A 16,506-nucleotide genomic window follows, 5' to 3' on the forward strand; every position below is an offset into this window, starting at 1 on the left:
GGGTTGGTAAGGGTAACATTTCTTCAAAGGCCTCGATCCACACCCATCAGCCCAAGCTTGTTCCTCCTCTTTGCTCCAAAGCCATAGCAACCAACAGAAATTAATAGATTACAGACACTTTCTAGGGCTATATATAAGTACAAAATATAAGTGGCTTAGAATGAACTTAAGCAACAATACAAGGTTACTCCACTCGCTTCACTCTAAACCGTACAGAGATGGGTGAATGATATCGTCTGAAATTAGATGTATTACTGTAAGCGGGTGGGGGTGGGAGCCTAAACAGGTCATGGGAGATTTGCCTGCTTCGGGTAGCAAGACCTTGGAGATGAGCCAGTTGGGTTCCTCCGTGTTTTCACTCACGTCAAGTTTGTCGGCCTTGATAGAGTCTAACACTTAGAGGTGGTACACTAAAGACTTTTCTCCGGATGACTGGAAGAATAAGGCCTTCTCCATTGTCCCCCCTTTTCTTCTTCTCAAAAGGAGTCACACTACAGTGTTTGTGACTAAGTTTCGCCACAGGCTCTTAAGGAGAAGCCAGCTTCCGTCATGAATGGATTGTGTGCCTCGGAGATGGGGTTTTGTGAAAAGGACATTTGTCTGCAACAGCTTGGAGAAAAAGCCTGCTATGTCATTTTGCGCAGCAGGACTAAACTGGGTGTGCTTTCACAGGGAAGCTGTTGTTGGACAACCCCCCGCCCCTATCTGCTCTTTGTATAATACACAACATGAGCTGAAGGAGAGCCCCGCCTGACTTATTTGACCCACTAACTTAAATATAACCCTTCCCCTCTCAGCACTTTGCTGGGACCAATATAAACAGCTTGTGAATATTCCCAAGGCCTTGTATCTTAATATTAAAAAACCTCCTTGAAGTTTGGTGGATGTGCATCTGGTTACACGAAGGGAATGGAGTCAGAACTGATTAGCGTAGCTGGTATTGTGTGTATGTAAGCCCCTGTATCTCCTGTTTCTGTGGGCCTTTAATTAGATTATCGCACACAGGAACGTACCGGCCACCCAACAGTTTGGCCCAGCCTCCCAGAAAATCTTAACCTCCTTAACTGCCTGAAAGATTACGTAACCATCTTTTTATATGGAGCAACAACAGAGGCTTACACTCCAGGCCCTGTGTTCAAGCTTTGTGATTTGTGCAGTTAGCTACATAATTGTACATATTTTGAATTCGTTTTAGTGCTTTAAAACATTAAACGTTTTCTGACTCCTGGGAGAGAGTGGCTTCTGTGAGCATAAGACAACGCTTTGCACCTTTCTCCTTAGACAAGGGTTTCAGATGTTGAAGCCGAAAGATATTTTTTGTTTGTTTGTGCGCATGAGGAATATTCAAACACAAGTTGAAGAACGCCACCAAAACAAAGTCGGATATGTGCCTATATATAGATATCATTTTCTCTGGTCTCCAACAGCATAGGGGCCTGTCAAAAAGCAGATCAGTTGTGCTGAATTTGTAGGATAAAAGACAGTCATAGGCTTTGGGTTTCCTGTTTACACTTTATTCCCAAAGTTACAGACACTGGAGGGACAGCTGGTTTGTGAGTCCGCTACAGCCGCTTTTAATCCATATGATTTAGAAAGCAGTCCGCTGTTCTCCAGTCTCCTCTCTCTAAATATACGAAAGCTGGGCTATTCCCCGTCAATATGCAAAACAGATCTCTGCTGTAGAAGGCCAGCCTTAGGCAAAAAAATAAAAGCAAACACGCTCTTTACACACACTGCATAAGGAACTCCAACCCACTAAGTCCCTTTTATTATGCCTCTCATTAAATGATTCATTGTGTTAGAGATTTGTGAACCAATGCGTTGTTGTTTGTGAGACAGTATGGGAATATAGTATTTCATTATCCAATTACAGTGCACTATTTTCATTTCTTTTTCATTGTTTAGATTTTACCCCCTTTCTAATAAAACCCAACGTTGGGGGAGATATCTGTCTAGTGATTAGTACCCTTCCTCTCTCTCTCTCTCTGTCTCTCCTTGTTCTGCTGAGGCAAAAGGGAAATTGGATGTTGAGGTCAGTGGAATACATATGTAAACACCAAGTTGCGCTCTGGAATGTCTTAATTGTCAATAAAGGACATGACCCCCCCCCCCAACCACACATGCGCACACAAGTCAAATTCTCTGTATTTATGCCTGACACTTCACACCTCCAGAAATGTAGAGCTCACTTTTGGGATGTTTTATAAATGTAGAATCTTTCATTGTTGAAGGTAGAAGGATTTGTTTAAATCTTACAAGTATGCACATCAATGTACATGTATATATATTATGCATATGTACATTCATACATATACATGCTTGGACATATTAATACAAATGTCTGTCAATTACTTCAGCTTCTAACTTTGAGACCATGCAGATGTGGTGTGAATTTACATAATGACGTCACATCGCAGAAGGTGGAAGCACAGCAGTTTTTCTAGGCCTCAGTGGCCAGTATTGAATGGTCATATTGTGGTTGCTGTGACTTCTACTTTCTGACAGAACAGTACTGTAATCCAACACTGAATCAGTCTCTAGAGATGGTTGTTTCTGTTCTTGTTTTCTTTTTTTGACGTGCATGAGGTCATTAAATAGTTTTTATAAGTTAAAGTAGTCTTAAACCAAAGGGTCTTAACTCAAAATATGTTCAAATGAAATTGCTGGGAAGATAATGCAGTTATGAGTGTATATGCAGTTTTCCTGTGGATTTCTAGTACTGTGGAAAAGTTACTATCTTATTTATCCTTGTTTGATATTAAAAGTAAAACTCTTTTTTTTCTTTTTTTTTCAATTAGGAAGTCTAACTTCAACACAGATTTTGAAACCTATGATTGAGGAGGATTCTCATGTCAAAAACGTAGGATGTTTTGTGCTTTCCTAATTAGACCTGACAGGAACATCAAGCAGGTTACAAGAAAAGTTAAAATGAACCTTACTCATTTTGGATGTGTTAGAAATAGCATATCTTTTGGTGTAGCCAAATTATTCATGTATACTGTGGTCTTTGTCCCTCATTTGTCTTGCTTTATTACTCCTTGATCGGTGGCAGAACATTGGTAATTAAAGCCACAAAGTAGTCTAGTTCTTTTTATAATCTGGAAGCACAAATGCTGAATGTGAAAGAAATACAGATAGCACACTATCTCTATCCTGCACAAATAGAGATAAAAACAGCATAATTCTTATCTTAAATAGATTTTTACACTGGCTGGAGAAGTCTGATATTGTACAGGAGTATGCTAAATGTCATTTATTATTATTTTTATTATTACTAGGCTATTGATAATATAAGATACTTAGTTGATGTCGTTATCTAGCAATGTCTCAAACAGATTCTACACATACACAATGTTGGCAGGGTAACAAGGTCACTATAAAAATAATTTGCAATGATTAGTAAATAATATCATCTGTAAAAATAATCATGAATACAATGAAAGTAACATTGCTTGTGTTGATTTCTAGAGATTGTTTTTGTAGTAGTATAGACTAGTTATTGTAAACGTATGTATAGTTAAAGTGGTACATTGAATATTAGTGTTTGAATAACCATATGTATTGCCTTGGATAAAAGCATCTGCTGAACAAAATAGTAATAATTTATAAAGTCACAATTATAAAGCATTCCCTTTTATGAAGTGTGTTAGTGTGTGAATGATTGTTAAATTGCTAAGTATAATCTGCATTAAAAAATAAATGTGTTTTTCTAGGGATCTGGAAGCAGAGCCTGTTTAGGGAGGGAGGGAATCGATTGAAATTTGCCACAATCAAATCAAACATCTGCGTCATACAAACATTGCACAGCTTCCAGGACCACAGGAGGTTGTCCAAGCTATCGTGCTTGTTTGCATATGAAGTATCTTAATGATCAAAGAGTCCTGTCCAGCCAGCTTCACCAACATGGCTGGGCAGCTTATTCCAGACGTGTAAAATGTGTGGACTTGTAAGCCCTTGTGGAGAGCAATCTGATATTTAACCAAAACCAAGGAAACTAGATTCTATTGTCCACAAGTTTCCCCTCCTTTGAGTGTTGTTCGATGGAGCCGCACACTTTCCACAGCTGGTTGTCCCCTATGGGGTGGTGTGCTGAAGCCAAGGCCGAACCTCCGGGAGGAACCCTGCAGAATAGGGGAAGTTAGCTCAGCACTTTTGACATTCAGCAAATGGCCCTGCCCGGAAACGGCAAGCCCATATCAAAAAATGACTTTCCACATCTCTTTATTTCGCAAAACAAGAAAAGGAAATCTCTGTACAACATAATTGCATCCAGTGCAGTTACAATCTCCTTGATCGAAGGGATTGCTGTAGTCTAATAAAGCATAAGGAGAAGATATGATATTCAGTTATGGGCCGACACCTGGCAGATTAAATTCAATGTGGACAAGTACAAGGTATTACGTGCAGGTAACAGAAATGTCCACTATAATTACACTATGGGAGGAATAGAACTAGATGAAGTAACGCATGAGAAAGACCTAGGAGTCTATGTGGACTCCTCACTTTCTCCATCCAAACAATGTGGGGAAGTAATAAAAAAGGCAAACAGGATGTTAGGGTATATTGTCAGAAGTGTAGAATTGAGAACAAGGGCAGTGATGTTCAGACTGTACAATGCACTAGTTAGAGCTCATCTGGATACTGTGGACAGTTCTGGGCTCCACACTTCAAGAAAGATATCACTGCTCTAGAGGCAGTTCAGAGGAGCAACCAGACTTATTCCAGGACTGAAGGGAATGTCCTACTGAGGGAACTGAACCTATTCACCCTGGAACAGAGGAGACTACGTGGGGACTTGATTCCAGTCTTCAAAATCATGAAGGGCATTGTCCACATCAAACCAGAGGAGCTTTTCCGATCAGCAGGGACACATGAACCCAGGGACACAAATGGAAATTGGGCTTCAAGGCATTCAAGACAGAAAACAGGAGACACTTCTTCACACAGAATCATCACAATCTGGAACAAACTCCCCAGTGATGTGGTTGAAGCTGACAATTTGGGAACATTTATAAAAAGACTGGAAAGTATCCTTGGATCACTCAGTTATTAATCGACAGCAAACGAGCACAACGGGTCGAATGGCCTCCTCTTGTTTGCAAACTTTTAATGTTCTTATATCCTTTCGTCAAAGCAGCCAACCCAAATGACAACCTCCAAAGCCTATAGTCACCATATTAGTAGTGATCGTAGTATAGACGGTGGTGGTTGTAGTAATTTGTGAAGTAGGTTTGATAGAGGCTATTACAATTATAGGGTAATCCACTATTTTTTTGTTTATGGACTTCCGAGATAGTGTGGTGACGAGACGACAGCATAGAACCCAGGGGTGAGACTAGACCTTGCATTTCCATTATTTTAAGGGGCTACTGATCTCACCTCTGCTTCTTAAACCTCCCAGTCTGCTCTTATTATAAATGGTCCCATTTAATGTTTGGCAGTGCTCCAGGGGAACATATTCGATTTCATTTTGTTATGAAAAACTGAAGAATAATGGTATCTCAATAGTGCAGTTACACCTTCTACCCTACAGAATAACCCTAATTATTATTATTATTATTATTAATAATAATAATAATAATATTATTGTCATCATTATTATTATTATTTCCTTATTTTGTGCACATTTCGCATGCAGAGTGTTGGAAGGGCAGGCATTGGTGATAAATGGATCTGTTGCTTATTTTCAGTCATATTTATCATCATGTTTTGATAACAAGAAGAGCCTTGATTTATTCAAAATTCATGATTGTATCTATTTTCAAACTGCTTGTTTACTTTTGGTTTTATAGTCTTAGAAACTGATAACATTGTCCCTGTGTTACTAAATTTTGAACATGATGATCAACATGTAGTAATAATAATACTTTCACTTCATGTAAAATACCCTAATGATTGACCACATCACTGTTTGTCTTTTAATCTTTTTATAAAGTGTCCAGTATGGATTTGATTTGGTACGGATCAATTACATTTTCAACAGTAGAAATGTATCTTGTTGTTACCAGTCATAAGGAACAGGACAGAGATTTGGTGCGTATTGCCAAGCAAAGGCTAGTCATTGTTCCAGTAATCTGTTGTAACCTTTTTTTTTTTTTTTCTCTCTTTCTCTCTCTCTTTTTCCTCTGTCTCTTTAAGGAAATGACCTAGAGGCCTTACAAATACATTTGTGCTTTCTTGCTTCAGACTACAATTGCGGAGAAACTCAATCTGGAAGCACCACTTGTTTCCGCAGTGACATTAATAACTACCTCAGCCAACAGAAGGAAAGGAGGGGGAGGCCTGCAAAAACAAAGTCCCACCAGTTTTTAGGACCTGGCTGTTGCACACACTCGGACAGGCCCGGAGGAACTGTGGAGAGCGTTTCTGCTGCACTACATGAAAAGGAGCATTGACGGACTGGATCTGTCGAAGTCTTGAACCTCCTGATTTCAGCAGACTAACTTCACGGTGCACTACAGGAGAAGACTGCTCTCACGGACACAGGGCCAAGGCACTGTAATCCTTTAGGGTTGTTTTTGCTTTTTTGTTTTCTCTTTTACTTACTTCGCTGTTGACCAGTGTTACATTTTTCCTAAAACACTTTTTTGTTTACACCTATAGCTTTTAATATTTAGTATTTTTTACCAGAGGTCTATACATGCATAGATAGATACATACATTCATACTTACACACATGTGTATATATAAATGTATATATGTATATACATTTAAATATACATACAAAAATAAAAAAGGATTTTCTTCCACTCAAAGAAAAGTTTGTGCACTTTTTGGAGATTTCCCTGGATTGAACAAAGCTCATGTTGACTTGGAATGAGAACGGATCTGAGGAAAAGTGTCGCCCAAGTGCTGGTACAGTGTCTATATTTTTATATCCTTCCGTCATCAACCACTAATGACTCTTTAAGGTTGAAAATCTAACCGAGGGGACGAGCATTGCGTTCGCTTATTCTTCACACGCGGACTGTTAAATGAGAGCTGCAGCAGGGCTGCACGGAAAAACAGCACTCGGTCAGCAAGTCTGCCTCTCTCTCCCCCATTCTCTCCTCCTTTCTGCCTCTCTGCTGCTATAAAGCCTTTAGAAATGCCTCTTAGGCAGATTGTGCCCTTAAGCGGTCTTTTTACCTAACTATAAAAAATCATAGCTTTGGGGCAGGGATCTTGAATCAAAGAATTAAAAGAAACACAAATTACTAACACACAAATATAAGGGAACGCAAAACAGGAGAATCCTGGGACAGCTCGACACTTATGTATTGTTGCAGTGCGCAAGAAAGTAAAATGGACTACAAGCGGCGCTTTTTGCTTGGCGGGTCCAAGCAGAAAGTGCAGCAGCACCAGCAGTACCAGATGCCCGAGCTGGGCAGGACCCTCAGCGCCCCCTTGGGCTCCAGCTCATCCAGTGCCACCCCCCCTTCCCTGGGCAACAGCGGCGGGTCACCTGGGGGCTGCAGCCACCCCCCACCTCCCCCCCACACCACCGCCATCGCCGACATCCAGCAGGGCATCTCCAAGTACCTGGACGCACTCAATGTGTTCTGCAGAGCCAGCGCCTTCCTCACCGACCTCTTCAGCAGCGTTTTCAGGAACTCTCAGTACTCCAAAGCAGCTATGCAACTGAAAGACGTGCAGGAACATGTCATGGAAGCGGCCAGCCGGCTCACTGCAGCAATAAAGCCCGAGATCGCCAAGATGCTGATGGAGCTGAGCGCAGGGGCCGCCAACTTCAAAGACCAGAACGACTTCAGCCTGCAAGACGTCGAGGTAGGGGCAGTGTGACTGTGTTTACCATCTTTTTACTAGCGTAGATTCCCTTTGCACAATCGATCTACTGGCTGGATTCACAGACCCAGATTTGCAGGTAGTGAAAACAAATGCACGAAATGCCAAATGTAAATGTTGTTGTGTGTTTTTTCCAGGGTCTTTCACATGGTTTTTGCATCAGAACAGTCTTTTACAAATGCTATCGGCAGCAAAGGTCTACCTAGTACGTGTGACCTGAGGTTCTGTGATGCTAATGTCCTGTTATCAAGCCAGTATATCCGGATTCTTGGGTAGTACGTCCCGTCATTCCGTTGCACATCCGTAGACATCTCTGTATGTTCAGGGTCTCTGTGGTGTCGACAGGCTCTGTAGTGGCTCAAGCACACCTTTGAGAGGGCCTTCTCTTTCCTGATTTAATTCCTTGGCTGGGACAAGAGGCGTTGGCACTCGATATTAAATTGATGCGGAGATTTCTGGGTGAAGTGTGAAAAGCAGTGGGCATGTGTGAAAAGGAAGGCAGAAAATCTGAAATGCTGAAAGGAGAATCATCTCTCAAGCAAATAAAAACAGCCCCCATCAACACACCCATCTTTTATCTGGCACTGTTTCATTCTTTCCTTGGGCCTGAACATGTAAGAATTTAAAGACACCAGTAAGTCACCCTGGACAAGGGCATCTGCTAATAAATAAATAATAATAATAAATCCTGCTGGACTTCCAAATTAACCTCAAAAGGTTCATATTTACCTGCCAGGATCCCCAAATGGCTGAACATTTGTTTTGTCAATTTGTTTTCCAAAAAAGGCACACATTGGCGGGTAATTTAAAACAATGTATAAATGTCAACAACGTCAGTAAACCACATAATTTGATTTACACACAGTCACAAAGTTACAATGTTTTCCACAAAGACTTTAAATCTAGTAAATCCCTGAATGTTATGTTTTTTTCCTCTATCGAGATTCAAAAGCCTTATTGTTAAAGCCTTTTGTTTGCTGTGTATAGGAGACTCTTCTATACTGTTTGTGGAGAACTCTGTTACACACAGTACATTTTGTGCTAACTGGAACCAAACACACACTCTCGAGGCAACCCTTTATTTACAGCCTTTTTTAACCTTCAAATCAAAACATGAAATAATGAAAAGATAACTGAATGCGATACAGTTTCAACCGGGATTGTTGGTTTTTATAAACACGAAGATCTTAACACAAAATCTACTTTTGGCATTTTAAAAAGAAACATTGTATGTGGAATCTTTTGGGGAAATAAGCCATTGAAAATCGGTTTCTGAATATTTAATATAATGCTGACCTTATGGCAGTAGATTTTTACAGAAGCTCTATTTTTTTTCTAATTTTGGAGCAGCGATTGTGCCACATTCTTGAATGCTTGGGAAGAATGCAGTTCCTTCTAGTGATGAGGAGATCCGTTGTCTTCCAGTTCAGAGCAGTGCTGGGAGCTCTGTTCATCGTCTCTGTGATTCTACAGCCTGAGGAAGTGAGATTTTTACATGCTGTCTCTGGCCTTCCTCCCCACAGTGTAAACCAATGCAAAGAACGTTAAGGCTTCTCAGTCCTACAATTGCGTCCATTTTTCTCAAGTACTGTAATATTGGGACGCTCTCAAATGTCTTTGCTCTTAGCACAGTACAGAACAAGCCATGACTGCTCAGGCAATCACATCTGCCCTTTTCTTGCCTGGCTAGCCTAGCTACAGAGGTCTCGAGTAAGGAGTGTTTGGAAGGCATTTGTATTTCTGGTAAGTGTGGGAAAAGTATCATACCACTGCTTAAAAGGATTCTAAAGCTAGATTTGCAGTAAGATGACATCACTCTCAGCTTACAGTAAAGCAGTAGGCTACATACCAATGTCTTGACCAAAGTTACTAGTAACTGTTTACTGCTCTACTGTTTTAGGATTCAGGCTTGACTGGCTTCTGTTTTTGTTTTAAAACCGGTACGAATCACTGATGCTCCATGTGGTTGATATGGCTTTGAAAACTCGAATTTTATTTATTTATTTTTATTTATTTATTTATTTATTTATGTTTGCACTAGAAAACATTGCTGTGTCTTCAAAAGTATTGTCTTTAATCTCAATAGTAGGAGTAAACGGCATGGGAGTTAACTCAGATTTTTATATAAACCACAGAGTACATGAGTCTGATAAGGCCAGAGTCTGAGAAACACAGTTTGTTCCAAGTATTTAGTTGTATGTATGTATGTATGTATGTATGTACCTTATTTGAAGCTCTTTTATATAGATTTTTTTATAGATTGTTTGATTCAAGGTACACCACCTGTACAGTAATTCCCAGCCATACTTAATGTATCCAGTTAATCGCCTAACCAAGGAACTTAATTGGTCTGGAGCTATTTACTTAACTTGAACAAAAGCCAGAACTTACCGCAGCCCACATTTTAGATCTCTGTCATAAAGGGGCCCATATAACACAGTAGGTGTCCAAAAGCTAGAAACCAAAATACACTGAACAGGCCGTTCTAAAATTTGCCAGCTAACACAGCATTCAGACAAGTTTAATTGCACGAAGACTTGACAGTTTAATCTCGCTGTAAGTTAGCTTCATTGCAGAGCATTCAATGAAACCTTCACCAAGGAGAAGCCAGCCTCACTGTGCTATGAGAGTGTTTTGGTCAGTCTTAGATCCGGTGGGGAGGAGGGGTGGCGGTGGGATCAAGATGTGAAAATAAAGCTTAAGCCTTTGGGATTTGTTGGAATGTTAAACAGGACCTTTTTCTTCTTTTACCAAGAAATATATAAAAAAGTCCAATCAGTGAGAGAGAGAAGGTGAAAAAAAGTGTGTTTTTATCTTGTGAGGGGCTCGCTGGCAGCTTAAAGTACATCAGCTGCCAAATATGCTAGAAAATGTCACGGTTTATTAGTAGGCCGTCTCCTGAGCTCAGCGAACGCAAACCACAGAGGGATGAAAATGCAGGCAGACAGAAGTCCGGCTCGGTATGCCATGATTTTGTGCATAGCCAGTTGCACAAGTATTTGAAAACCATAAAACAAACGTTAGGCTTGGTATCATTTATTTTCCTCGGCTAGTCCCCTTGTTTTTACGCTCAGCTAGTCCCCTTGTTTTTACAGTATATAGAGCATCAGGGTATCCTCTGATTTGAGCTGACAGGGGTAGCTGCTTGGGGTCTCCTTCTGGAATCCTTTTTATTAAAAGCTGGCCGAGAGAGTGAGCGTGTTCCTGTGGCGTCCTCACACTGGGAACTCGAGCAAACATGAAATCGGGCAGGTGCTCTTTCGGGTATGCCTCTAGACAATGTATAACCCCCCGGACCGCTGGGGACACGGGAATCTAATAGAGATTGTAGCAGGCTAGCTTTCAATGGCATTATGTAATTCACGGTCTACCCAGCAGATATAGAATCGGCAAAACACTAACTAAACTATTACCATAGTACTAGTAGTAAGATTGTGCTCTTTGTTTGCTATTTCACCCTTCTGAAGCTCGACTTTTAATGATTAGAAATGGGAAGGTCTTATTCAGTTGCTTCTAGTAGCTTACTCTTGGGAGGCAGCGCACACCAGCTCCCCATGAGAAAACTCCCTTGTGCACACTATAGACTCGGCATTACGACAGGGTATGGGGCCTGCTCAGGCTGAATACACAGTCGACTCGCAGAGACTATGAGAAGCAACTAAGAGAGACAGCTTGAGGCTTTTGGGTACCATGTAGGTCTCATTCTCAATCATTACAAATTGAGCTACTGAACATGTTGGAGCAATCACATCACAATTTGCAGACTAATAATAAAATGTATTATTATTGTTATTATTATTACGATTATTAAATACTGCTTGCTACATCTTCAACTATTAATTGAAGTAGGCCACTAAAGGATGCATGTTGGATCTCAGCCTGTGAGATCTCGGGTCATGCACAACTCTCCTGGTCAACTAGGCCGTCTCCTGAGCTCGGCTGCAGTCCATTTAAAAAAAGTAAGGCTACGTCTGTATTCCACGACCGAATTGGCAGTATAGCCCGGTACTCTGAGTTTCGTTGCCGAGTTCCTTATACAAACTCCACTGAGTTTGTAGCAGACGTGACAGGATTCCTTTAGTGTGATTTGTGAGAAAGGGGGATGTGATAATAAATAAATAAATGAAAAGGAAGTTCTTCTGTCTAGCCAAAGCAGGGCACATGACTCAAGCTCCAGCCTCTTGAGTCTAAAAATATTTTCAGCACGTACCTGGGGGGGAAAAAAACACCCCTCTCACCACTAGCTATGGTATCTAGTTGCTTGATTTCTCTATATAAACCTCACCAGTCACCAAGCTGGAATATTTCCCTTGCTTCTCGTTTCATGTGGAGTTTGTTTACTCTCGCTACGAAGAGTCGAGCATTTCTGGGTTTGTAATGTTTAATATTTTTCTGGTATTGGTACATAAAAAATGTACCTCCCAGCACAGAGAATGATTCTGAAAGGGGAATGGGATACAAGTGTCACAATTTGTGTCTCACCTCTACAGTGCCAATTTTTGCTCAGTTGTAAGTAGCAGACTGCATCTATGTAATATTACTCAAATGACTTCACATGATCAGGGAGCTTTGTGTATCACCAGCAGGTTGTGACTGACTCATGTCACAGCTAATTTATTTGAACTGTGTCCTTAATTAATAGAGAAGTCTGTAACAGAATTAGGAACTGCCTATTTTTGCACTTGATCTGATCTGACGGGAAAAGTCTGATTTTCACAATATGGAATAGGCCTATACTGCACAAACCATTAATATTTGTAAACTGCACACACACTACTGTGTTGGCTTTAATTTTGCTTGAGTTTGAGTTAGACATCTGAATTAAGATCCATTTATGAAAACCGAATGACTTTTTTTTGTCACAGAAAATTGAAAATGTTTGTTGTTGTAACGTTTTTGTGTACATAAGTACACCGCCATTTAACTCCTTGTGTTAGTTTCCTTTACCTACATTGCTGTATTTGCCACTTAATTGACTAATTTTCTTGTGTGCAAAATGCAGCTGAATACATTCATAGATTCATTCATAGACCAAAGTGAAATTCTTGTCCACAGCACAATGGATTTCAGTCTGTTTTCACTTAAGTTTGAATGAGTATGAAAAGTATTGCAAATTACACAAGACTAAATACAATCTTTCCTGCAAAAACATACCTTTTCTTTATGAACAGCTGCGGCTAACTGTCTCTGGTTAAATATTTGAAATTCTTTGGTGCATTTTCAGACATTTAATCCTCCACAAGTGCTGTGCAATTGAAAAACAATGTTTGTTTCATAAGGACACATCATTATAATAAAGTACGAAATGAGCTACAATTATGTACAAAATGTGACGGGCAGTGACAATTTAAGCATGTGCTGAAGGTGTCTACAATGTGCAGTTGCCCTGACGGGGAGGAGTTTTTTCCCTGAGGGAAGAAAAACCATGGTTGTTTTCAAAGAGCTTCCTTCCAGCTAGCTGGTCATTTGCGGATTAGCCTGCACTTCTTCACTCTTGGCGACTTTGTGATAGGATTCATTTTTCATGTCAGCAGCACCGGACCAGCTTTGGAAATGCTTAATAGCAAACTTGTAGAATACGTTACACATTACTAGCATATTCACACTGCTGAAAGTAGCACACACATGGTATTTAAACAAAAATTTAAATTGTTATCTTCCACTTTGTGCAGGAGTGGAGCAGACATCAAGACATTTTCTGAGATTTTTAGCAGTTTCTCTCTTGTGTGGGATAAGTGATTGTGTTACGTTTCCAACAAACTGATGATTTTATGTTAACATGTTTTTATTTGTTGTATATCATTAATCTGAAGGATTGACATGAGATCAGGGCAAAAACTGAAGCCTGAGTTGAACAATAGACCCCAAGACATTAGTTTTTTTGTTTTTTTCATTTGCTTGTCTTCATTGCATCCAAATTAAATGTTATCTCAATATGTACTGTAACCTCAAATAGATATTGTGAGATATATCTGCTGTTACATGTGTTACATGACAGTATTTATCCGTAAAATACTTGGTGTGGTGTGCAGTGAAACAAGTAGCATTTAATTAAATTTACTGCTTCCACCATAATGCATTGCTGCCTTTGGAAATGGATTTTGCCTGTAGTGTGTCTGGCCTGCTCTTCTGTGTGTAAAAAGCAGATTAAATGGTGTCTGAAATAAACATCAGAATCTCTACCTGAGATATACCACCGGGTCTGTGAGAGCATCCTCACAAATCAACAGGAACCTTCATTCAGGGAATAAATAGATATATAAATAAAACATGATGGGATTGAAACTGGCAAGTGGTTCCTTTCCATGTTGAGCATGCAATATAAATGCATTGATTTATTGAGCACTGGGGGCATGGAATGACTGAGGTTATCTTAAACAGTCCCTAGGCGGTCATTGTGGGAGAAACCCAAACCTGCAACTCTAATCTAAATTGAACACTTTGGGCACTCAGACACCAGAGAAACCTCTTCCCCTTTTAGTTTGATACGCGTCTTATTGTCGAGCCTTGTTCTGTTCCTGTTTTGATTTTTATACTCCTCTGTACTAGCAGACAGATCTATGGTTACAGACCATGCTACATGCAAACAGTGAATATTCTTCTACACAGCAATCGTGTGAATGGGTGAAATTCTTATACTGTAACTATATAGTGTGTATAAGGACTGCAGTTCCTTTTTCAATTACACTTCAATGTATATTTGTACTTTCATTCGCTCAGTTGTATTCTTTATAGCTCACAAATAACAAATGAATAGCCAACTTCCCTGCACCCTTTGAATATCAGATTTCCCTTCATTGAACAGGAATTCCCAAATTCCTTGAGCTGTGTATTCCCAGTCATTATAAATTGGTGATTTAAGGGGTGACCTATTAAAACCAGGTTGGAGTTCTGCAGGGTCAGGGGAACGAGAATGAGAACGAGAACGAGATGAACATACTCGAACTTGTTACAGTCAGATGCTTTTACCCCCGCTGTACTGTTTTAATCAATCTTCTGTAGTTAGGCCCTTGTTTTCCCAAAGTTGGTGAAAAGTAAAGGAGCAGTTTAAATCAAATTTTTTTCACATTTGTTTTCAGGTGCTAGGCCGCTGTTTCCTGACCGTGATGCAGGTGCACTTCCAGTTCCTGTCTCAGGCTCTCCAGAAGGTGCAGCCAGTGGCCCAGTCCTGCCTGGCAGAAGCCCTGGCTCAGGCCCAGGAGCGGCGTGGCTCCGCCCGGCCGCACGGGAGTGACTCCGGCCCCCTGACGGAGCTAGAGGAAGCCGCCAGGTCATGGAAAGGTGCAGCAGAGGTACACAGACAGGGGGAGGATATTGTTTATTGTTTTTAAAGAAACACCCAGCAGGATCTACTGTATATGTTGTTAAATTTGCATTCCTGTTTTTTGTCCTGGTTGTCCATCTCAACGTATTGATGAAAGGTATTGTTCTGGAGTCTCCATGCTCTTGTTCATTTTTGTAACCAAATGTAAGAAAAAATATCGCCTTGAACACAGGGAAAAGATAACATAAGCTTTCTGTTGCAGTGCTGTATAAGTAGCTGCACATATAATCCTCTCCAGCTTGACTGACTTATGAAAACACACATCTCTATCTCCGGCACTTTCCTGTGCTACATCTTCTGTGCTTCAACGTTTTTCTCGGAATTCTAGTCTTTCTGAATCGCTTCCACGGTTTTGTTTGATTTGGGCTACAGTGCATATTTTGCCACTTACTTTCCCCTCCAATTCAGATTTTGTTTCCTTCTACAATTTGTGTCCTAGTCAGAAAGAATTTATCTTCGTGCCAAGTTCGCATAAGTATGGTCCTCCAGAGAAAACCAGGCTCCTCCTCTCAAATAAGCTTGAACTGTGAGTCCCATAATCCACCATTCCTCCTCACCAGGCCAGCAGCTTGTCCCGGGACTTACATAAAAAGCTGAACAGAATTTTTGCACAACATATGATTGTGGAGCAGTTATCTTATTGAATTATTCAATAATCCTTTTTGTGTTACACATCTGCTCAGTGGAAGAGGGTGTTTTTTGAGGACTTCCAACTTCCAAGTCTCCGTACTGTACTGTACTGCGATTTTATGTTTTAGGTTAATGAATACGGTCTTTAACTTTTACCCACATGTCAGCAAAAGCACAGCATGAAATGCAGGCCAGTGCCATTGTTTAGGAGTTGCCCACGAAGTGTTGGCAAACTCTGAAAGGGAAATATTTATCTGCAGAGGGAGGCGGGGGCGGTTACGCAGGCCTAATCAACTGAAGTTCTTTTGTGTCATATCGGCAGCGAGCGATCGGCCTTGTGGTGCAGAGCAGGCCACAGATGAGCACGGAGAGCAGGGGTGGATGCGACCGTGAATGTTTTGTCAGAGCTGGCATGGGGAGTGTTAGTCCAGGCGGTTATCTGGATGGATATCCTGTAGGAATGTGCCGAGGGATGGCATGCACAGCTGGAGCGCTTTGTAAGAGGCGGCAGGGTTGATTAACTGCAAGTCTGACCTTCCTGTGAAAGCCATGCTAAAGCAACCCTATTCTTCTCCCAGCCACACAAACATGCTGATGTAATACATTCAAACATAGAGGGGAGCCGCTGTTGTTGTTGTTGTAGTTGTTGTAGTTGTTGTTGTTGTTGTGGTGGTGGTGGTGGTGGAGGTGTTTCAGTAGCTGCTAACTAACTTGAGCAGTATGACAGCAGCTGAGTTGTGCCACAGCAGACGTGAAATTATTCCAGG

The 16,506-nt window shown here is 40.8% G+C and overlaps 1 protein-coding gene across 4 annotated transcripts in view; it reads left to right on the top strand.

Annotated features, from left to right (window-relative positions):
- garre1 (granule associated Rac and RHOG effector 1) overlaps nucleotides 1-16,506 on the top strand; it is a 41,967-nt gene that overhangs the window by 12,336 nt on the left and 13,125 nt on the right. For all 4 annotated transcript variants that reach the window (XM_066714007.1, XM_066714006.1, XM_066714009.1 and 1 more), the window contains 2 exons: nucleotides 6,139-7,767; nucleotides 14,865-15,077. In XM_066714007.1, the coding sequence (XP_066570104.1) occupies nucleotides 7,255-7,767; nucleotides 14,865-15,077 (726 nt within the window). In that variant the 5' untranslated portion in view covers nucleotides 6,139-7,254. The remainder of the gene's footprint in view (nucleotides 1-6,138; nucleotides 7,768-14,864; nucleotides 15,078-16,506) is intronic.

This window comes from Amia ocellicauda, chromosome 9, assembly GCF_036373705.1.
Source record: "Amia ocellicauda isolate fAmiCal2 chromosome 9, fAmiCal2.hap1, whole genome shotgun sequence".
In the NCBI taxonomy this organism is placed as follows: Eukaryota; Metazoa; Chordata; class Actinopteri; order Amiiformes; family Amiidae; genus Amia; species Amia ocellicauda.